The sequence below is a fragment of the Drosophila arizonae genome, chromosome 5 (genome assembly GCF_054131065.1).
Source record: "Drosophila arizonae isolate 15081-1271.41 chromosome 5, UAZ_ARI_1.0, whole genome shotgun sequence".
In the NCBI taxonomy this organism is placed as follows: Eukaryota; Metazoa; Arthropoda; class Insecta; order Diptera; family Drosophilidae; genus Drosophila; species Drosophila arizonae.
This window is the reverse complement of record NC_142925.1, coordinates 1,236,864-1,259,987: the sequence shown is the minus strand read 5'-3', so window position 1 is coordinate 1,259,987 and position 23,124 is coordinate 1,236,864. Positions and strand designations below refer to the sequence as shown.

Genomic DNA, 23,124 nt, shown 5'->3' with positions numbered 1-23,124 from the left:
CAAAGTTCAGGCCAAAGGCAAGACGTTCAAATTGCCATAGTAAAATTAATTAAATGCCTTTGACCATAAAAACAAAAATGAATGCCAAAAGAAATTAAAACGAAGTCACTTGGCCGGAAGTTGAAAAGTTTTCTAACACGCACATTAACACTAACACAGGCACACTCACGCACACACACACACACACACACTCGGAGACACGTTGAAGGTAAGCACGCAATAGAACGGAAATTGTATCGTTTATTGATGAAATGTTTGACCAACTGACAGCTGGACAAAAGTCCCGCAATTTAGCTAGACTGCGGTTATCTTGTTGTTGCTGTTGGTGTTGTTTGAATATATATGTATGTATGTATATGTATGCTACGCTGAGAATCAATTATAGCAGCTGCATTTGTCGTTTACTAACACACGCCCACACACACAGACACACGCTTAGAAAGCACTTCTTTTTGCACATTTTGGCATTTTTGATGTCAAAATTAGTTGAGCGTCCGATGGGAATTGACTTTGCTTCCGGTTTATGTTAACCCGTATAACGGTTTCTTAGCCTTTTTAGCGACGGCGTTTTGCGATACGTAACGTTACGCGTAGCGTTTGTTCAGCGACTCGCTCGCATTTGAGACAAATGCGAAAAAATCAAAACGAATTGACTCGATGATGATAACGTTAGCGCTGACGCTGACGCAGAACGTTGACGCCGACGCCGATGCCAACACCGGCGCTAGCGCTGACGGTGACGCTGAAGCTGACGACAACAATGATTTCAATCGCCAACACCCAACACACCCATCCACCCACTCGCTCACCCCCCTCTCTGCCAATAGCTGGCTGGCTGGCGTGCCAAACAATCGACAAGTGAAAAACGAAAAGCGAAAAGCGAAAAGCGGGTAAGGCGCGCGTTATCTGCTTTTCTATCTGCCGACTGCTTTGATTTGCAAGGCGGGTGTGTGTCGTGCGCAAAAGAGAGACAACTATAGCATGCAGCTGCCATCTTAACGCGAGCAGCACTGAGCATAGCTAGCTGTCGCACTCTGACTACTGCGCAGCTGCAAGTCAGAGCGAGATAGTAGGCGTTTGCTGTGCGTACAAGCGCCGCCCACAAAAGCGTAAGCACTTTATGTGTGTGGGTCGGCTGGGCCAATGGGGTGGGGGAGGCACTCAAGTCGATAGACAGAAGTTGTTTTTGGCGCCTGTTATGCGGCGCCTATCGATAGGCGATAGTCGAGAAAAAACAAGAGCTAAGAAATCGGCGCAGCCAGCTTCTCGCCCCCTTTGCATTTGCTGTTGCGCTGGCAACCAGCCATTCACAGTTATTGCCAAAAGTCAAATGCGGGGCGTGGGGGAGACGGCGGCCAACAGTGGAATTTGTATAAAGCATAACTCTCAGAGGATGACAGAGATTGAGCCGCGTGCCAGCTAAACATTTGCAGCTACATAAGATGGCTCCTGGCTGCTGCTGCCGCTGCTGCCGCTGCTGCTGCTGCTGCTGCCGCCACGGCTGCCACGTGTGCCCACTCACCTGTTGTAACAGTCGCCCACGCCCCGCCTCCGCATTCTCAGCTCGCCTCTCTGCAGTTGCTTATTAGTTTTTTGTTGTCAGGACGCTGCTTTTTGGTGGAATTCGCTATATATATATTTGTTGCAGCATGCAAAATGTTGAATTAGCCAGCAAAGAATGTTGCCGAAATGAAACTTGCCATGGCAACCGTTTGCCCCAAAAGCAAAATAAAAGGAGAACTCCCAAAAATCAAATGAAAATAAAATATAAAAAACTCGACCTCTCAGCTCTCTCTCTCTACCTGTCTCATCTTGCTCTTTCTCTATCAATTGCAAGCGCTAGCAAACAAATTCGTGGCGTTAATTAAAAACTCAAATTCGAGACCCCCGAAAACCCAACCACAAGAAGCACAAACAAATTATTCAAGCTGTTGTACAAAGACCCAAATTGATGTATGTCTCAGCCCAGAAGACGAAGAAGAAGACATAGTGGAAGTAGAAGTAGCAGTAGAAGCCTAGCAATTGATACAGTAAAATACATTTAGATCTGTAAAATATCACACACAATTCTTAGATCTGACAGGTAGCCAGCTCTCTACCTGTCTACCAGTTAAGTAAACACAGAATCCAAACAAGTAGAAGGAGGCACATTTCAGACATCCACAACTAATCTCATTTGATTGCAAAAGAGCTGAAGAGCTCTAGAGATATTGTGTAATATAAGCATAGTATAAAATGTATATGTGTTTATTTATAAATATTTTAAATGGTTTTAGAGTTTTTTTTATGAATAAAAACAATTCAATTCAGATAGACTTAGGCTAATATCAAATGAGTCAAAGGTTCGTTCAAAGTCTGCTTTAAAAATACATAAAAATACATAACATATTATCCATATAGATAGAACTTAATATTAAGATATATATTCCATAATTAATATAGATATACAATTATATTAAAGAAAATTAATATTAATATACTACAAATAATTACATATTTATAATTATTAATTTTTTACTTACAATTATTTTGTCATTATTATTATTATATTAATTTATTTATTAGAACTATAAATATCTCAAGTTTTTACTTTTCATACTATATCAAAACCTGAGTTCGTTTCCTACTTCAATTTTTGCTTTTCAAGCTCTAATTTGCTCCGAGTAAACTATAAGGCTTAGCTAACTTGCGTTGTTTACTCCCAAACACCCAATCAGTCGTCTATTCCCATAGCCCTTCCCATTTTTTGTGTGTGGTGCACAGAAAAATCAAAAATCAATAAACAAAATAATCGTGAACAATAACAAATAAAAAGAAAAACATCTCAATTCGATGTTGGGCTCGTTTATTAAAGCTTAAGGGTATTTTTAGATATGTCGAAGAAGTGAAAAGAGAGCATATTGGTTTTGCTTAGTATTTATTTCTTTGTATAACAGATCAAAGTCTAGGTCTAGGTCTGGGTCTAGAAAAATACCTAATCTGATACTTAGCTCCACTACCTATACATTTTATCTATATACTCTAAAGTACGCTCTGAGCAGGTATTTTCCAGTCAGTAATGCCCAGCTGCAGTGTTCTGCCTTCTTTTTTTCGTTTTGTATATTTTTGCTTCGATTTTGTTATCAGCTATGTTCGACCGTGTTAATTAATCAAAGGCGTTTCAGGCTGTTGCGCATTTGATAGACTGATATAAATGCATACATATACATATAACGTACATACATATCCGTATAGATATGTATAAAAGTGTTTGCCTTTCATATTACGTTGACAACTAGTTGAATTTCACAATATTTTTGAAATTGTTTAGCTGTCCTCAAGGCAAACACCGCCTCAATTAGAGTTCACCCAAGAAAGACAGAGAGAGAGGGAGCGAGAGAGAGAGAGAGAGAGACGCACTTTTGCATGCTATGCATGGACATGACATAAATCACTTTACAGTATATTGGCTGTTGAGTCGACTTGCTGAGCCGCTGGCATACTAAGCTGCAAGGAGTTAAAGAGAGAGAGAGAGAGAGAGAGAGAGAGAGAGGAGTGCAGCAGCAAAGTGGTAAAGTGGGAGAGGGACGTGCAAAGGGCATATCTCTCTGCCTGCAATGCTTGGCACTTGGCATGTGCGCGGCATTTTTTGACTTTGTGTCAAAGCAACGCTTAAGCCGCCGCCAACTGAGCGGGAGTGGGAGCGAGACAAAGAGAGAGAGAGAGGGAGAGAGAGAGTGGGGAAGTGTACGTGCAGAATATGCAACGGGATCTCTCAGCTCGCTCGACTCAAACCAAAAATGGCGTCCAGTTTAACAGCTCCTTTGCTTTGCACATCAATTGGCTTTTAAGCTAGAGCATAAATCAAGCGCGAGATTTACACAGAAGAAGAGAGCAACAACGAAAAAAAAAGAAACAAAAAACAAAAACAAAAGCAAATGCGTGGCATCGAGTGGTGGGATTTTTATTTATTTCGTTTTTATTTTCGGGGCGTTTTATTGAAAGGATAATCGATGGCAACGGCCAAAAATTGCATTAAAGGCTTTGCCGTGGACCTTTAAAACAAACACTCGAAGAAGATGTCGACGAACTTTGAAATGCGGCTCTGCGGTCAATTTAATTGAATGATGAATTGCGTTTGGACACTGGCTCGAGGGGCTGGAGCAGGGGTAGGGGCGATGCGGCAGAGTGGGGCGTGGCAAAACGCAGAAATTTCTTCACTTGAAACGCAAAAAGCAAGCCAAAGGAAGCGAAAGAGAAGGATGTGTAAAGGAGGGGTGGGTGGGAAGTGATAGAGATAGCTGTCAGTGTTGATACTGATGCTACTTTCCCGCCAACTTTGGCTTTCTTAAAGCTGAAATTGTTTGAGGTCCGATATTTAGCTATTTTCAGCGGGAACTTGGCTCGTTTTTTATATTTCTTTTGGCTTTTAATAGTTATATTTAAAGATTCGTTTAGTTGGTTTTTATAAATATATATTTAATTTAATACATATATAAATTATTATTCTAAAACCATAGGCTTTTTCTTGCTCTATACTTTAACTTTATTTTTGGTTACTTCTTCACTTGACCTAGCTTTTTTTTGTGTCAGCACTGGCAGAAGTAGGGTTACTGTTAGCTAGGGACAATGGTTCCTTGGGACAGTGCAGCGACAAAGACGAATACGCATAATCAGTCAAAATTTATGACAAGCAGACCAGAAACTCAGCTTAAGCATTTAATTGGTGCCCGATTGTTGTTGTTGTTGTTGTTGTTGTTATCGTGTGTTGTTGCTGCTGCTGCGTGTGGTCCCCTGGTTGACTAATTAGCTAAAGGCGTAAGGCTCCATTTTTGGACAACATTTTCATTGAGTTTTTGCTAGACCCAAAATCCGAAAAAATGCCCTTGGAGGATCCTTCGCTCTGCGCTCGTGTTGGTGTTGTGTCCTTTTTCTGAGCTGACGGATGGCTTCAGCTGCAGTTGCTGCTCTTCGGTAATTTGTCTAGGCGCAGGCGACATGCCGCACGCCCACTCTTTGAGTCAACTAACGGCAACTTGAGCTGCTTTCAACTTGTTTGTGCCGCCACTCTCCCGTCCTCTCCCTCTCACACTTTTTCTCCCTTTCTCCTTGCCGTGCAGCCTGTGACGCATAAAAAAAGGAATTCGCTGCTTGTGAAAAGGCAGCCAAAAATGTTGGTGCTTAGTGCAGTTCCATGTAACGCATTATTCTTGATTAGTGTCTATCTCTATAGCTTTTTCTGTCTCTCTCTCGCGCCCTCTCGCTCTCATCTCTTTATCTGGCTCAGCATAGCTTTCACTTTGTTTTTGTCTTCCTCTCTAGCAGGCTTTTTCAAAAATAGTTTACAAAATATTCTTAAAACTTAACTGAAGCAACTGCTATAAAATTATCTCTAAAGTATAAAATATTCACCTTCAACAGTCTCCTGTTCTAAAATACGTTGTCTGCTTCCTTTTAAAGCATTGCAATCGCTCTCAATATAAACTAGTGCTATTTCAAAAAGTCGTAAAAACAAGCTTAATATATACTTTTAAGAGAATAATCTATAATATAAAGACAACAATTGATTTGAAGTTCCAAAAGTATTCATTTCTTTGTGCATGTATTAAGTTTATTATTTCTAAAGCTATAATCTAGCTGTTGGATAAGTTTTAGACAATTTACTTAGTTTCCTCATTTCTTTTCGATATAATAATAGATTGCCAAATGTCTTTCAAATTCTCAGAATTGTTTGTTACCTTTACCCAATACAAACACCTATGGTGTTTTACAATACACACACAGCATCCATAATCCATAACCTATGTAATTTAGCTAAGTTACTATACCCGTCTTTTGATTTTGCTTTAAGTGCTCAATGTTTAGTTCCAATCGAGTATGCTCGTAAGGTGTGAGTCTTTAATAAATGTGGATGTGGATGCTGTGGATTGCAGGGTGTGAGCTAAGTAATGTTTCGAACCATGTGGATTGTGACTATAAAGATTAATATGAATAGTATGGTCTGTGGCATCGATAGAGAAAAAGTCTTGACATTTGTGGATGCTGTGGATTGTATAAGCTATATTTATGTTCCTCATGATAAGCTAAGCAAAGACACCCAGCCTGGTTTAAGCCTTAGCTAAATGGTGAGAGCGTTTGCTATGCACAACAGTTGAGCTTTATGTCTGTGGAAGTTTCTATTATAATTTTATTAATTAACAGTTTTTCTTTTTAACTTGGCTTCACACAGAGTTTAAAATTATCTTTATTAGGCTCTACGTAGTGAGTATATAAAATGAAACTCCGTTTGCCATTTTTATTAACAGTCATATGCGTATGTATGTGGGTATGTGTATGGGTTAGTATAGGCTGTCAGACAGTGGTATTAATAAGTGTGAGTGTATGTGGTTGCCTACTTGTATGTGTACGTACCAAATGCAGAGGGCATTTCCAAATTTACATTCTATTTAATTTCGTTCTGCTGTGCCAATTATGGGAATTCCTTAGAATGATATCCCCTAGGATTTTTCACTTTTTAGGTATATTTTCATTCTTCACTTTTCAAGTAGGCGTTGTTTGTTGTTGCGAACAGTCTCCGGCTGCAGCAATGATACCCTATAATATAATTGTTATTGGTTCACATCTTACCTTTGTGGCAAAGCAAAACAACAACAATAACAAGCACGGTTGCGGTTTCGGCAGGGGTGGGGGAAAGTGCGTCTTTGTCGCATAATGAGGCCAAGTAACAAAAAGCGAAAAAAAAAAAAAAAAATGAAAAGAAAAACATTGTAAACAAACGGAAGGACGAACACGTTAACGCCCCTAAGCTGAGCGAGAGAGCTGCTAATGAAGTGCTCTAGCGCTCAAGGATACACAAAGGACAACGACTCGACAACGGTCGCATGCTGCGATAAGGATCACGATTACATTGCCAGCTGAGTGGCAAATGGAGTTACAGTAGCCGAAGTGATCGGCGCGCGGGGATGAGAGTTAAAATAGGAGACAAGCAGGGGAAGTAGAGCGAATAGCAGTGAGAGCAGAGAGAATAGCTAAACAAGCTGAAGTAAAGCACGGATGATGACCAGAGTTGATGAGGTAGAGATGGAATTAGAGTTAGAGCACGGATAGCAGCCAGAGTATAAGTAATAGAGGAAGTTAAGCGGAGGAAGGACTTGACAGGATAGAATAGATAGAGGATTAGAAAGACTAAGAGTAGTAGATTAGATAGAAAATAATAGAAATAAAAGCATAGTAGAGGGATAGAGGAAGTATAAAGAAAAGTCGAGGACTGATAACAACAGATTGAACTAGTGACGATGGGTAATCAAGGATAACAGATAAAGTTTGAGCAAGGAAAGCTAGAAAATATAAAGCGTCGACTGCAGGATATCAGCTAGTTGGGTAGAGACAACAGCTGAGGTGAGACGCAGCTCAAATAAGTGTAACATCTGTAAAGGAAGTCGAGCAGGGAAAACAGGATAGGAAAAGTAGAGCAAATGTGGTTTTAGCTGTGGTTAAGCAACTGTGAAAGTAGCACAGGACAATTGATCAGGTAGGCAGGCAGGCAGACGCACACACGTACACACACACTCACACAGTCGCAGGATAGGAACCTCCGCAGACAGGAGCGTGTTTCGCTGTTCATTTAACAAACGCACCTCGTCGATAATCCTGCTGCATGAGATTTTGGCTCTAAGCGGATTGGCCAAACAACAAAGTTGAGTTTGGAGTTGTTGAGTTTTGTTGTGTTTGATGTCCTGCGGCGCATATTAACATTATCAGCTGTGCCCAGGATCAAACAAGGACAATTGTTATCGCAGCATTCGAATAATGTGTGAAATTTTACGCCTGACGGAAAAGGCGCCCGCTGTGCAGCACATCGAAATTAGAGAGGGACAAATAGAGTGAGAGAGAGAGAGTGGCACAGAGGGGAGCGGAGGGGGAGGTCAATGGTCTAATCAGCAAATTGCGTTTAAGTGATTTAAAGGATATACTTCGCTTAATGCCCGCCAGCAACTATCCCAATCGAATTCCCCGCAAATGCTGTTAGCCAATTGCGACTGCCTATCGACCTTACCTACCTTACCTGCCTCACCCACCTGCCCTTATTTGACGAGTGCAGTTAAGTTCTCTTTATCGATGTCTCTCGCTGGCTTTTACGCCCGAGCTGCATGCGAATTTGTGTGCTGGGGTATATTGACTGAGTGGCTAAGCTTGTTGCTGGCAAAACAAAAGTTTTTACATTTCTGATTGAAGATTGGGAAATTAAACTTTTCTTGACAAGCTAAAGCATGTAAGAGACTGTTAATTTTAAGTTGTTTATGTTTTGTTTGGTAGGCGCTCTCTTATTATGAGCATAAATAGATGTCAACATAGCCTAACGAACCACATATAGAATTTAGAGCATCTTTAACCTTTTCGCATAGCTCGAGAACTATTGAAGCGATTAGCTTGAAATTCATTATATACATACATAATCGGTTGATGTACATATACATAAATATATAACTCCTTTAATATATATATGCCTTTTACCTTTGCTGTTCAAACTATGACTAAGATTCTGGGAAAATTAACTTTTCTTTGAAACAAAGATGATTAAGGAGCGAAAAATTCAGATCTTATATGTTGGGAAAGTAAGTCTTAAGTTAAGATAACTCAAGTTCACAGTAACTCTAGTCACGGTATCTGCTGGTCACCCACACTCCCCTCTTAATCACTTTGCCCTGGCTTACAACTCCAATACATGTTAAGAAGGTGGCTAACATTTTTATAGCCACAGCTTGTGTGAGATGAAAGAGCGAGTTTACAAAAGGCAGGATATTAGCTACCTGTTCAGTAAGTCGCTGCACTTCTAGGGTAAGCTCTAGTCGAGCTGTCTACTGTTTTAATACTCTTGCTTGCTTTGCTCTCTCAAAGCGCAACGCTTTCAATTGAATTCGCGTCAGTTTAACGAGGTTTTCGAACGGAAGCGGAAATTTCTTTCGCATGTTTGTGAGAGGCGCCAATTTGTTTGTGAGTCAAGTCAAGCCAAGTCAAGTCGAGCAAAGTCGAGCTCCATTTAAGTGTCTGTAAAATCGGAGCTGCGCATACCATTAGACACAATGCTTATATAGACAAAGATATGTATGTATGTATAAAAATATATATGTAAATACTTTAGTCAGTGGCGCCTGACGGCTTTTCCATGGCCTCCAGGCTGTTGTATAGCTGAGCGACATAGTAATATATCTTCACGAATCCCGGTCTCTTCCTCCTCAAGTACTTCACGAAGTTCCCATCGAAGTGGGCGCCCAAGGTGTTGCCCACCTGCTCGACGTATTGCAGCGTTTCGATCGAGCTCTTGCACTTCAAGTACTTGGTGTCGATCAGGTCGGGGCGATAGGAGTGTATGAAGGCGCAGAAGGCGTGGCCGCTGGTCCACGATGTGGAGAACTCGTACATGGGTATGCCGTAGGGTCGCATTCTCTTCTGGCAAATGACGAGCAGCTCGCGATGGCGATCCCCGAACGTCTTGCCGTCGAGCGTGCAAATGGTGGAGCTCCGCTTCAATTTGGATGTGGTCGGAGTCGAGGTCGTGGACGACTTCAGCTCCAGCTTGAGATGATCCTTGCTATCGAGCGACAGCTGGAATTTTGACATGCCAGACGACGACATGGACGTGCCCAGCTCCAGCTCGACTTCCTCCACCTCGAGCGTGGAGCCGCTCTCAGAGTCACTGAAGTACAGCAGGGTGTCCGTATCGGAGCCATCTTCCTTCTCCTTCGATTTGGAGAGCTCCTCAGAGGAGGCATCCGCTCCGTCTGCGCGGCCCGTTCGACTCGACTCAGTCAGCTCCTGCTCCCTGGCCAGGCTAGCTCTGCGACTCGCTATCTGCGCCTTGAGCAGCCAAATGTTGTCGCAAATCAGCTTCAAGTCGCGTATTGCCTCCTCACTGGACAGATTCAGTATGGAGAGGTAATCCTCCTCCTCCGCCTCCGTCTCCAGGTGTGTTGAGTTTTTCAACATTTTGTGAGCGAGTGAGAATAAATTTACGGCTGTTTTGATTTAATTTTTTGTTAAGCACTTTGAAGAGGCCACAAAGAAAATACCAAATAAATACTAAAAATATAAAAAACCAAAAAAAACTTGAAATTTTATACAGGGGCAACTGTGATCGAAATATTAAAACTGGTACAACTGACTATTCGTATGATGGGATCTAAGTCATGCCTTGCTTAACAAAAAAAAAAAAAAAAAAAAAAAAAAAACCGTAGAACTTATATTTTTATATCATCTATTCTATGTTTGGCTGATCTTCATCGGATTGCCGTATCTCAATGAGCGTGTAGATCATCAGACTAACTTGAAGATTCTGTTTCTAAAACTATGAAATGAATCTAATGATATAAGAGTAGAGCAACATAAGAGCTTAGCTATATTGGAGTATTATGAAAAATATGGAATATTGAAGCTATAAAATGTAAATATCTAAATATATATATGAAATAATAATATAGAAATTCAATATACAATAATTATATTGGAGTTGAACTTTCTCTCTCTCTCTACTAATCATGATTCCTGAATAGTTCTTCCATCCAGATTTAACTGTAATTGGATCTATTTGAGCGACTCGTTAGCTTTGACTCCAATGCAAAACTCAATTAAACCTTAAGCGGCCCAAAAGACTTTGATGAAAATCTAAACAGCTTCATTAATCTTATATTATTATCATCATCATTATTATGATGATGACTGCTGGGCAGTGCTTGAGGCACTTTGAGGGTTTTCAAATGACATTGTTAGTGTTGCGTTCATGCCACATGTTGACCCAGCAATTTGCGTGCAACAACAATGCGAAGTCATTGAAACATTCGCAACATTTGGTGGCTGGCGCCGCCCATGCAGCTGCCACGCCCACTGGCCCCGCAGCAAGCCAAATAATATTTGATCAAAAAATGTCATAATTCAATCAAACTTCACGGCGAGAAAGAGAGAGAGAGAGAGAGGGGGAGAGAGATTAGGAGTGCCCTGAGGGTGCGTGAGCTCTGTTTTCTGGTCAGCTGGCGAAGTGGGCGTGTCCACGGGGCGTACGTTGACTGCACTCTGATTGCTTTTTGACAACAACAACAACAACAACAGCAACAAAATTTAAATGCTAATCAGCGATCTGCGTGCAGCAAGTGTCAAATTTCAGCGGAGAAAACTAGTTTAGTTGGCATTGCGAAAAAGTCATTAAAATATATATATAATATATATATAGATATTGCTATACATATATAAGATATACGAAACTTTGTAGAAGCTTCAAAAATAATTTCCGCTTTTAATGCTCATTTCGCATTTTGTGTATACAAAACTAATTAATATCCTTGCAGCAGCAGCGGCAGCAGCGGCAGCGGCAGCGCAGGATATTTGTGCAAGTAATTTCCGACGCTGAAGAGTTGTTCGCGTAATTAATTTATGCTAAATACGCAACAACAACAACAACTACAACAGCAACAAAGCATCGCCAGCAACTGCCCAAAAATGCAAATAAAATTGCAAATTTTGCGCAAATTTGTTTTTGAAAATAATTAACTTTTTAGCCGGCCGGCTCGGTTGGCTTTCGCGAAATACCCTGTGTTTAAATGGAAATTGAGGTGTTTATGGGAATTTGTGTGCAGGTGCTGAAGGATTCGCAAAGCTGACTTGAACTAGCGTCATTGAGGCTATCTTTCCCGCCTGTATATCCGCCGTGTCGTAGTCGTCTATCCGGCTGATACTTTGTCCATGTGTTTTCCTCTGCATTGATTAGTGCGTCCATCGGTTTGTCTGTCTATTTCTATAGCTGTCCGTCTGTCCATTCGTGCAACCGTCCTTCAATCTGCCCGTCTCTCTGTTTGGTTCGCCATTCTGTCCGTTCTTCCACTCATCAAATCGTCATCTATGGGCCTTCCTCCTTGATCGACTTCTTCTATATTTGTCTCCCCGTTCACTCTCCGCCACGTCCCTCAGACTTGTGCTCCTACTACGTGTCTGTCGTGTCGTGTCGTGTTCATATGTCCGCCCATATAACCCATATCTGTCAAATTGTCTTTCTCCTGTTGCTCTGTCTCCATGTGAAGCCTTCTGTCCGTGTGTTCTTGCTCTTCTTTGCTCTTCTATCATATTATCCTTTAGTTCTTTGATCTTTATCTCCCACTCTATACTGTTTCGCATGTCTGTTTATCCATCAACTCTCTATCCGTTTGTTTGCTTTTTGGTTCCTGTTCCTTAAGATATGCCAAATCCTGAGAAATATTGCCATTTTCGGATAACTTTTAGAGTTTGCTAATACAAACAACAATAAATAAGAGTCATGCAAAAATTTATAACTTTTACGCAGTTCGTACATTCCAGAAGTGAGCTCAACATCTGAATGTGTCAAGGGTATCGTCTAGTCGAGAATTGAGACGCATAAAGCATGCCTGGTTTTTGGGGCTTCTCAAACAGTCTCTGGAGCATTATTTACTTCAGTTGTGTGTTCATCTTCCTTCAGTAATTCATCGAAATTTATGTCGAAATAAGTTATTTATTTTAGTTTTATTTTTTATCAAAAACGACTAGAAGTATATCCATATTGGATCAAAGAGTTTGCATAATATATATATATATTTATAAATACGATTTATACGCATATACAGAATGGGCATCTGCTGGAGCTGGCTGCGCGAGCTCATCTGCCATTTCGTGGAGGCCCACTTGGTGATACTGATGTGGGCGGTGAGTGGAGCACTCGTGATGCTCTACAACTTTCACTCGACCTTCTGCCTCATCGAGCGCTTCAGGAAGTGCGCGCTCAATGAGGAGCAGGAGAACACAGATATGGACACGGACGAGTATAATGACGACGATGATGCGGCTGAGCCGACGCCTGCCCTGGACTACGGCGCACAGAACGGCCCACACGCTTGGCAAACGGCCTTGAACAATCAGAGTCCCATCAACATCGACACGCAGGATGCTGAGCAGATCTGCATGGGCTTGTCCCTGATGTGGGTGGGCTACGATGAGCTGCCCGTGGGCATACGGCTGGAGAACAACGGGCACACCCTCCTGCTGAGGGCCTGCTTTGCGGGCGACACTCCGTTCGTCGATGGGGCCGATCTGCTGTGCTCGTTTGCGTTCCACGAGATCAGCTTTCGCTGGAGCTGGCACGAGAACGCCACCGGCTCGGAGCACTCGCTGAACAACGAGCACTTCCCCCTGGAGATGCAGTGCCTCCATACGAGCAGCAATGAGGGCGACGAGGTCTCCAGTCGCAGTCTGCTGGTGATCTCCTACATGTTCGACATAGCTGCTGAGAATCCCTTTCTCGACGTGATCGTTCAGTATCTGGTCGCCGTGCAGCGCGCCGGGCAGTGCGTGGAGATACCGCCGTTCCCGCTGAACTATCTGATGCCGGCGTTCTACACGGACTTCTACAGCTACCACGGCTCGCTCACTGAGCCGCCCTGTCATCGCGGTGCCGAGTGGTTCATCAATCCGCTGCCCCTGGCCATCAGCGAGCGGCAGCTTCACGAGTTCCGCAAGCTGCGCAGTCGCAGCGGCTCTCGCATCAGCAGGAATGCACGACCCGTGCAGGAGCTGGGCAATCGGACGGTCTCGTTCAACTGCTACAATCCATTGGACGAGTAGGGCGGACGGGGAGTGTACCGTATTCGAGGGAATGAAACCGGAATATGTAAAATGCTCGATATGTGTACATGTATTCAAATATAGTTAGTGTGAGGCGCAAAATTTAGTTAAAGGGAATAAGAGTTTATATAGAGCTGGAAGATACGAGCTGTAAAAGAGACAGAGAGAGAGAGAGAGGGAGAGAGGGAGATCGAGTTAATGAAAGATAAAGAGAGATGGGTAGGTGGATAGTTAGAGGAAGAACAACACATCCTAGTAGCTCCTGGAACATACCCAAACTGAAACTTAGGGAGGGTCAGGTAGGGAGTTAGAGCAGATCCTACAAGTTCCTAATAGATGTACTACTAGGGAAATGAACTAAACTGACATCCTTTTCGCATAATCTGAGGCAGACCTACGTATCGAATTTGATTTCTGAATCTTTTATTGTTCTCGAGTTATGTTACAGTTGACTTTATTTGAGGAATTCTCTTTCAATGTTCAACGTTAAGTTTTTAACTTTATAAAAATGTTATTGATATTCCGCCCGATTTCTGAAGCTCGTTAAATTCAGTCCAATCATAGTTCAAAATAAAGTGCAATTAACGTCATGTAAATAGATTTGTTTTCATATTGGTTAATTGGGTTTAAGGGCTGCCAGTCCTACCCCTGCCGCTACCCCCACTCCAGCCGCTGTCCCGGAGCTAATTAGAGCAGAGCCAGAGCCAGCGCAAATCTTCCGCACAATTTCATTGGGCCCAGAGAATTCGCAGCGTTGCGTTCTAATCCACTAATTAGACGTTCAAAGAGCATTTAGGCAGCGCAGTAGATGTCGCTGCCGAGCTTCGTCCTGCTGCGCCGCAGGACACGGCTCGCCAGAGTCGCTCATCCATGTGTTAGAATTTGTGTAGCTGTGTTTGTGCTCGTCTGCGTCTATAATTTCGTTAGTGCAGCGGAAACTGTTGCGGACATGTTGCCCAGCCCAACAAATGGCAATGCGATTGGCATTGGCACTGTGTCCGGTAACTGCGATTGGGACTGGGAGTGGGACTGGGAGTGGGACTAGGACTGGGATTGGGATTGCGCCTCCTGCGGTGAGGCACCCTCATCTCTCTAGCTCAAACACTCATATACTCTATCTCTGTCTGCCTCTCTCCCTCTCTCTCTCGCTCTCTCTATTTCTCACTCTCTCCCTCTCTGGCAAGGCACAGTCAAATTATACACATACATAAACATACAGCTGCGTTGACTGCGTGCCCTGTTGTAGCTTCTAATTATCAGTTGGCCCAGCAGTTGCTACAGATGCAAGCTACACTGAGAGAAATTGTGGAATTTGGAGAACTTCTGCAATGTAAGTTTCTGGGTTGAATAATAAGCAGAATGGAGAGGAGAAAGTGGAGAGTGAAGAGTGAAGATTATAGATTAGAGAGTGTACATCGGAGATTGGAGTATGAAGAGTATAGTAAGTAGAATGGCGAGTGGAGAGATAAAAGTGGAGAGTTAAATATGGATAGTGTTGGTTGAAGGGTGACGAGTGGAGTGATAGGAGAGACGAGAGTGGAAAGCGATGGGATAATAGTGGGAGTGTAGAGTAGAAGATGAAGGGTGAGAGTAGAGAATGAAGTGTGCAAAGTGAACAGCATTAAGTGGAGAGTGATGAGGGAAAAGTGGTGAGCTTTGAGAGAAGAGTGGAGATTGTTGGTGAAGAGAGTAGTGTAGAGTATGGTAGAAAGACTAAAGAATGGATAGTGCTGAGTAATATGAAAGATTAGGCGGTAAGAAAATTGTGAAGAGTGGAGAGTTAGAGTGTGTTGTAGAAAGTAACGAGAGAAGAGTGGAGTAGTTAGACTAATAAGAGGAAGGTAAACAGTGAGAGCGAAGAGTGGGCAGAGAGTGTGTTGTAGAGAGTGAGTTCCATTAGAGCAGAGCATACCAATTTAATTTCCATACGAATTCTTGAAGTAGCCATAAACTTTCTCCCCGTGTGCGTGTGCCATGTTTCATTGCACATCGAGGCAGTAATTGCGCTTTATGGAAGGTGGCCGCATGGAGCTGGCCGAGGCTGGTTTGATGCACCATTTGCTTCAGACGAGAACTAAAATGCGTTCGATTTGATGCAGAGCCACACAACATATGTCTAATATATATATGTGTGCATGTACATATATATAGAGAGAGAGAAAGAGATAGAGAGAGTTTGCTATATAATCAGGTGCAGGCTGCAGGGGCAGGAGCTGGGGCTGGGGCTGGGGCTGGGGCTGGGGCTGGGGCTGGGGCTGGGGCTGGGGTGAAGGCTGTTTGCAATTGCGAATTGCATTTGCTGCAAATCAACGCTAATGAAATTATTCAAACAACTTTTCGATTGTTGTTGTTGCTGTTGTCGTTTGTCCGTTTGTCGGTTTGTCCATTTTGGCCATTTTGTCGATTTGCAATTTGTTTTGGCAACTTAATTGAATTGCAATTTTCACAAATAAAGCTTAATTTTTGGTTCGATTCCCAAAAATTTAATTCTTTTCGGCTAAATAATTAATTTGGAAAATGCAGAGGAAGAACATGAAAATGCAAAAACTTTATAGAAATTTTGACCAAATTGCAATTAAAATGCATAATTGAATTTATTAATGCAAATCGTCGTTTGTTCATAAACATCGAAAAACGAAAAATGTTTCGCTCATAATTAATGTCATTTGTTTATTTGTTGTCTGCGAATACAAAATAATGTGCATAATTAATAAGAGTCTCTAATCAATAAACAAGGCCACAAAGTGCGCACACGAATTTCAATTTTGTTGCCCAACCGCCAAATTGTTTGGCCAAATCGAAAACATATTAAAATGAAAATTTCATTGAACTACATAAAATTAAGAATATAAATTCGACTTTCGATTCAGTTTTATAGAGTGAACTAAAAGAGAGTTCATATAAAATAAATATCTGCTTCTTTTCACTGTTAATCAATGTTAAATTAGTGTTAAGTTTGGTAGTGTTAAGCTAGCCTTAACATATGTTAAGCCAGCTGTCGAATGTGACATCTACGACCATTTTAAATAGCTGTAGACGTATATAAACATTCAATTGCAATGCTAAAATCGTTTGTATTTATTTTTAGCCCGAGTCAGTGACAATTTGAATTGCCTCGAATCCTGCTCGAATCCTGCCCGAATCCTTTCTGGCAATCCTGGCAGTCGCTATGTTAGACAAACATATCAATCAACATTCTAATTGAATGTAATTAGAAAAACGCATGAGCTGCCAAATCTAAAGGCAGACAGCCAGCCATACAGAAGCTGCCACACTAACCAAGGAGGGCCAAGGAGCTGGCAAGAAGCAAAAGGAGCCAAGGATGCGCCGTCGTAGTTTCGCACAGAGCCAAGAAAATGAAATTAGACGAATAGAATGACGATGTAAGTGCCATGAAAAGACGTTAAGACGAAGCGGCTCGCCTGGATGCTGTGGCTGCTCCACGATGCCACGATGCCAAGACGGCAAGACGGCAAGACGGCAAGCTGGCAAGCTGGAAGATGCTAAAATTGAGGTAAATTGCATTTAAGTGTTGCCTCTCTTCATTTAGCTGCATGAATATGCATGGAGCTGGGGCGGCAGCAGCGGCTTTTGTGCCACATAAATTGAATGAATAATTGAGAAAACGAGCGAATGATGGCATTAGTGTGTGATTGCGATTCTCTCGCTGTGTGTGTGTGTGCGTATGTATGTGAAGCTAATGAATTTTAATTGGTTTTATTAAGGCAGAAAGCGGCAGCTGCAATCAGCCCAAAGAGTTGGCATCAGAAATCGCAGCAGCCATTTTTTTCCGCTCGCTCTCTGTTTGTCTGTCTCTCTTCTTCTTGCTCTTTGTTAATTGTTAATCATTAAATATTGTTGCTGCAAAATCAATATGGCGGCTGACGATTAATTAACGCCATTTTGTAATTATCTGCGCATTTTTAATCCAATTAAATTCAACAACTATAAAAAACCCGCTCCGCCTGCGACAGTCAATTAAAAAATATGAATTTCACAAACAAATAACTGTAATTGCAAATTGTTATTGCAAACGTAACCGCACATGACCCAAACGAAAAAAAAAAATAAAAATAAACAAAACAAACGACGCAAAAAACTGTACAACGAATGTGTGCGGAACAGCAAAAACTCGCTATAACGCACCCATACTTTGTGCTCTGCCTTTGGTCCTTGCACATCCTCCTGCCCTACGGCGTACTTCCTTTTTCAATTAAACGCCACCATTTTCCATTAACGAATTTGCATGCATGTCTATGCAAGTGTGTGTGTGTGTGTCTGTCACACATACAGTCATACAGCTTTGCTCCCTCTCTCACTCTTACACACACACACACACAGCGTTCGCCTGTATTTCTATAATAAAATTAAATTAGAAGACCAGAAAATTAAATCATCAAAGCTTGACGTCTGGCGGCGGCTGCTGCTGCTGTGTGTGTTTCTGTCTCCCTCTCCCTACCTCGCTCTCGCTCTCTTTCTGTCTATGCACATGTGTGCGCATAAAATGGCGTGGCACACACACACACACACATACACACACATGCGACCCAATTTGCAAAGCGACAGTTACGAGTTCATTAATTTCTCAGCCTTTTTTCGCCTCGACGTCTGCAGCTCTACTCGCTGCGGTTGGAGCCATGCCCAGCCCCCCTATCCCAGTCACCCCCTTCACTCCGCCACCCATTCGCTCGCTCTCTCTGTCTCTGGCAACGGTCTGGGGGTGTGAGCAGCATCATAAATTAAATTCTTCATCAACTCAAACTCGTTAAGCGCCAATAAAGTGACAGAGAGTTATTTTCATCACTTTTTCAATGGTCTACCACAAGACGTCACGCACACACACACCCACACATACATATATACGCGTGCTTCTCATTCAATGCGCCGAAGCGCTCTCTGCCTATGCGCTCGCTCTCGCTCTCTCGCTTTAGCTCTCTCGTCAAGCTGCTTCGCTTAGGCCACGCCTCTGCTGCAGCAGCATAGCTACAGAGCAGCGCAAGCGAGAGCGAGAGAGCTAGTGCTTACTGTGTGAGCGTGTGCGTGTGTGTGTGCGAGGAAGATGGAGGGCAGCCGCTGCTTGCAGAACTAGTTTTCGGCTTTTGCGCTGGCGCAGCCCGCTTTGATTTGATTTGATTTGAGGCTCGAGATAAAGCTAAGTGCAGTCCACATCAGCACATCAAAGCCGACTGCTTGTCGAGCAGCTTGTTTAGATCTTAATCGGACAGAAAATAAACCATAAATGGATTTCGAATTATGCATTCAATTATTGTTGTCTGTCTGTGTGGTGGAATGGGGTGGTGCAGGCAGTGAGAGAGAGAGGGAGAGAGTGAGAATGTGAAGGAAAACGAGTATAAGCAGGCAGTAGGAGTAAGACGAGGCGAATGAAGAAAACATGCAGGAAAGGCTGGAGGAGACGAGCCGGGAGCTGGAGGAGAAGAAAATGAGATCGAAGATAACCAAAAGACGAAACAGAAAAAGGATAATTAAGCTGAGCATTAAAATATGAGAGAAAGAGAGAGAGAGACAGGCAGAGAGAGAGAGAGAGAGAGAGAGAGAGAGAGAGAGAGAGAGAGTAATGAAAATAGAAGACAAAGAATGCAAACAAAGAAGAACGAGTATAATAAAAGAAACAGAGGATATGTCGGCCGCACAGCTAAATTAGCTTCCTAAGAAGAAGCAGTACGTGTAATGGATAGCAAATGATAATGATAAGAAGAAAAGTAGAGCAGAAGAAAGCCAAAAGACAATAGACAAGAGTAGAAGGAATAAAAACTGAGATAGGAGTAAGTTAAGAGGACAATTAAAAAGAAAGAGTGAAAATGAAGAGGAAGAGGAACAGTCGCAGCCGACGTTGCGTATAAGTATTTACCGTAGCAGAAAACCGCTAAGAAACTCTGTTGGAAGCACTAAAAATAGACGGAAATTTGAGTGAATTGTGTTGCCAAAAGCCGTTAACAGCTTAACGATAAAAGCAAACTAATTAAAAGTACGAAGCAGGAGAAATTGCCACATAATAAAGCAAATTAAAAGCAAATTAATTTAAAACACAGCAAAAACAACGAGAAGCAGAGAAACGGAGCAAAGCGAAGCCAAGCGGATGCAGCGCAAATGAAAATGACGCAAGGCGGTCGCCCCACACAAACATAGATATGTATATACGTACAGACAGGTGTATGTATGTATGTGTGTATGCTGCCAGCCGAGCTCCACTTCAATTAAGCAGCGCGCCAACATGGCAGCCTCTCACACATCTACACACACGCACACATTGCTCTCTCTCCCTCTCCTGCACACACACACACGCACGCATACACTAGCAGCACATATAATTACGTTTGGCAAGCTCGTTATGCGTAAGAATAAACGCACATTAAGAGCTCATTAGTTGGCACAAATCGAATCGCTGGCTAAAGGAAACCCCCGTGACAGACCAGGATAACAGCTCTGCCGGCTGTCTGTGCCCTCCCCTCGTGTGCCCCCCGCTCGCCGTACGTCTCGACATTTTCATTTAACGTGTAATGGAAGATAGCGTAAACGAGTAAATGAGTCAAGTGAAGTGAATTGAATTGAATTTGAACCGAGCTGAGCTGGTGCAAAAAAAAAAAAAAAAGCCGCAACTCATGCCAACAGGTACGAGAAAGGTGAGCAACGAAAGATACTAACGGTTAGGTTAACGTAACTGTTAAATAGGCTAAGCGAGCATTGCTGGGATATGAACAGAATTCACTTAAAGACACTGGCTGAGTCAGTGGGCAGCGGGCAGGGGGATGGGCGTGTGTGCCACTCTACTGCACTGTCAAACTAACGGTTCTTTGGTCATCTTCTGAGCGATGCTCGCTCATAATTTGTTGCATATTGTTGTGTGAGCGCGAGCGAGTATTTAAAAGCGAACAAAGCGCCAGCTGGGAAACAAAAGTTGTCGCTTATGCAAAAGGCAAAGCACACATACACATACACTCAATCAGAGCAGACACACATGCAGAGCAGAGGCACGCGTGCTGCTGCTGCTACTCACAGGCAGGCGGGCAGACAGCCAAGCAGAGAGAGAGAGAGGCGAGTCAGACAGAGAGCAACAGCGCTTGCGCTGCGCTCTCTCTAGCGCGCTCGCTCGCTCGCTCTCATTTGCGCGCTAGCTCCGCCCCTCACATACATATATGCCTGCACACACGCACACAGAACCGGTTTTCAATTCGCTTGCTGAATGGCTCTGGCTCTGGCTCTGGCTGCGGCTCGTCGCTGCGACTTGTTTATTGCCAACTCTGCCTTGGCACCGTGCGCAACGTATTTCGGTTACGGTTCTTGTGGGCACAACAGTTACTAATTGAGATAACAGACACGCAAGCCGTCGCAACACAGAACTCTTGTCAATTTTGTGCGTGTGCGTGTGTGTGCTAGTGTGAGTGTGTGCGACTAATAAGAGTTATAATAAGAATATTTCTATACACATATTTCTATATAAGCAATGGATATTAAGACCAGAGCTGCAACGCCGCCTATGCAAGCTACTGCAGCTGCTGCTGCTGCTGTTGCTGCAGCTGGAGTTGTGGAGGCTGGTTCAGCCGGTGCCAGCCTGGCAGCCTCCAATATGGAGCACAAGCAAACCTTTCAGCACATCTTCGAGCAGCTGGCACAGCAGAGCGGCGGCCCTCACAAAATGGCGCCCAAGCAGTTGGAGCATCTGCGCCATCTGTTGGCCAATGTGCGGGATGCGAAGAACTTGCAGTTGATTGTGGAGAAGTTCAAGAATCTGGAGCAGTTCCAAGAGCACTATGCTCAGCTGGGCAGCAGCAATGGCAACAACAACAACAGCATTAACAGCAACAACAACAATAACAACAACAACAACAACAACACTGTGATCACAGCGGGTAAGAACGAGTGCGAGCGAGGTTGAGAGAGAGAGGGAAGTCGTCGCAGTAGTTTAGTTAGCCGGAAAGCGGCTGCCATTACGGATTACCGATTTAATTAAGCACAAATTGCTGCGGCACATGAAACGCTCTCCGTACATACACTTATTGACAGCGGGCACTGTGCGAATGCGTGTTCACGGACATGTTTTGCATTTTGGGCCGAGCATTAACATGCACCCGGGCCGGGCATTTCAAATAATTTGCGAATTATAAACTAATTGCCCAGGCATGCGAGGCATATGGGGGACAAGAGCAGAGAGACGAGGAAAGAAACTGAAAACATTTCCATTTAACATTTTAAATTCGTTAAAAATACATAAATTAAATGATCGACAGCAACGGCAGCGGCAACAGCAGCAGCAGCTGGTAAAATATGAAAATAAATATATATAAAAGGAAAACTATTGCCTACTTTTTAGCGTCGCCTTTGGCATGACAAACGCTCATTAGAAAAAATCATTTGTATACGAGTGTATGTGTGTTTTTATGTGTATATAGAGCGATTGCGGGCAATATGTCGCTTAGTTGCAATTACAGTTTTTAGCTCGTTAAAACTGTAAATAAAGTTGTGTCCCCCATGCCAGTGTGTGTGTGTTTGTTTAAACATTCAAAATAGCTGACAATATTTGCATGCACTCGGAGAAATAGTGGAGACTCAGCTGAGGATTTACTAAAGAGAAAATGTGGAAGCTCTTCAGTTCTTAAAAGCCCAACACTTTGTTTTATTTATTTATATTTTTTTCATATTCTAAGAAATCAAACCGAAACCTCGGCTCTATTATTCAGGCTTTGTCTATGAAAAATTTGATTCCAAAATAAGACACTGATAAATTTCTCTTATACTTAAAATATTAAATATTCGATAAGAAGTTTTATACAACTCATAAACTCATCTTGATGGCAGAAGAATGTGTTCAGGTAGATAATTTGTCATAAGGCTGAGAGAGTGCAAATTTTCAAAGCAAATTTCATTCTTATGAGACTTGATTTTGAACTAAAAAAAAGTAATAACGAAAAGCATGGACAATAGGCGTGCTTAAGGTACTTTAAAAGTTAAATATAGAATAGGCATGGGAATCAAAATAGGAACTAGATTTCTTAAGCGTATGAGGAAAAAGATTAACCGAAGCTGAAAATATTGAATGCTGTAGGATTTTTAGTCTCAAATTTAATTTAAATCCTTAGATTGCAAGCCTTAGATGTGGATCTGAATATTTTTTGGCTAGAAAAGACTTTAGGATTGTAGCACTTAGTTAATATTTAAAAAAAGACGGAATAATTCGTATAGTGTACTATTTGCAGATATGTCTTGCAACTTATCCAAGATTCAAACTTGATTCTTGAAAGCTGCTTACATTATATATCCAACACTTGTATGCACACTATTATATTATTATATTTATAGCCATTGCCACTAGTTTTCTCTGAGTGCACTTGCTAGTTGTTGCTGTTGTCGCTTGTGTCGTGCGCCTAATTGACTTTGCCAAACTGTTGGCAAACAGGCTTTTAATTCCCATGCAGGGCATGGCAGTCAGCAGCCAAAGGCCCAGCTAGCACACTCTTCTCTCTTCTTTCTTATGCTGCTCTGCTCTGATTCTGGTTCCTTTTTGTTGCA

At 42.5% G+C, this 23,124-nt stretch overlaps 3 protein-coding genes across 7 annotated transcripts in view; 2 read left to right on the top strand and 1 right to left on the bottom strand.

The window, feature by feature from the left end:
• The first annotated feature begins 66 nt into the window (after nt 1–66).
• Nucleotides 67–14,195, top strand: CAH15 (Carbonic anhydrase 15). Of its 2 annotated transcripts, none has more exons than XM_089472027.1 (2): nt 67–208; nt 12,606–14,195. In XM_089472027.1, exon 2 carries the CDS (start codon nt 12,607–12,609, stop codon nt 13,597–13,599), a length of 993 nt encoding a protein of 330 aa, XP_089328153.1. In that variant the 5' UTR covers nt 67–208; nt 12,606; the 3' UTR covers nt 13,600–14,195. The 2 variants fall into 2 exon arrangements, with proteins under 2 accessions (XP_089328153.1, XP_089328152.1); XM_089472026.1 differs by lacking the exon at nt 67–208 and adding an exon at nt 12,414–12,530.
• Rx (Retinal homeobox domain-containing protein Rx) overlaps nt 67–23,124 on the top strand; it is a 50,960-nt gene continuing 27,902 nt past the window's right edge. The window contains exons 1-2 of one of the 4 annotated variants that reach the window (XM_018012846.2): nt 67–208; nt 16,688–17,113. Coding sequence is in view for 1 of the 4 variants with exons in the window: in XM_089472021.1 (XP_089328147.1) it covers nt 21,062–21,467 (406 nt within the window). In the remaining 3 variants the exon portion in view is untranslated. Of the gene's footprint in view, nt 209–16,687; nt 17,114–20,177; nt 20,241–20,808; nt 21,468–23,124 lie in introns of those variants that run through there. The other 3 variants (XM_089472023.1, XM_089472022.1, XM_089472021.1) reach the window with 3 other exon arrangements.
• Nucleotides 9,067–10,154, bottom strand: Actn3 (alpha actinin 3). Its single transcript, XM_089472028.1, has one exon. It carries the CDS (start codon nt 9,964–9,966, stop codon nt 9,118–9,120), a length of 849 nt encoding a protein of 282 aa, XP_089328154.1. The 5' UTR covers nt 9,967–10,154; the 3' UTR covers nt 9,067–9,117.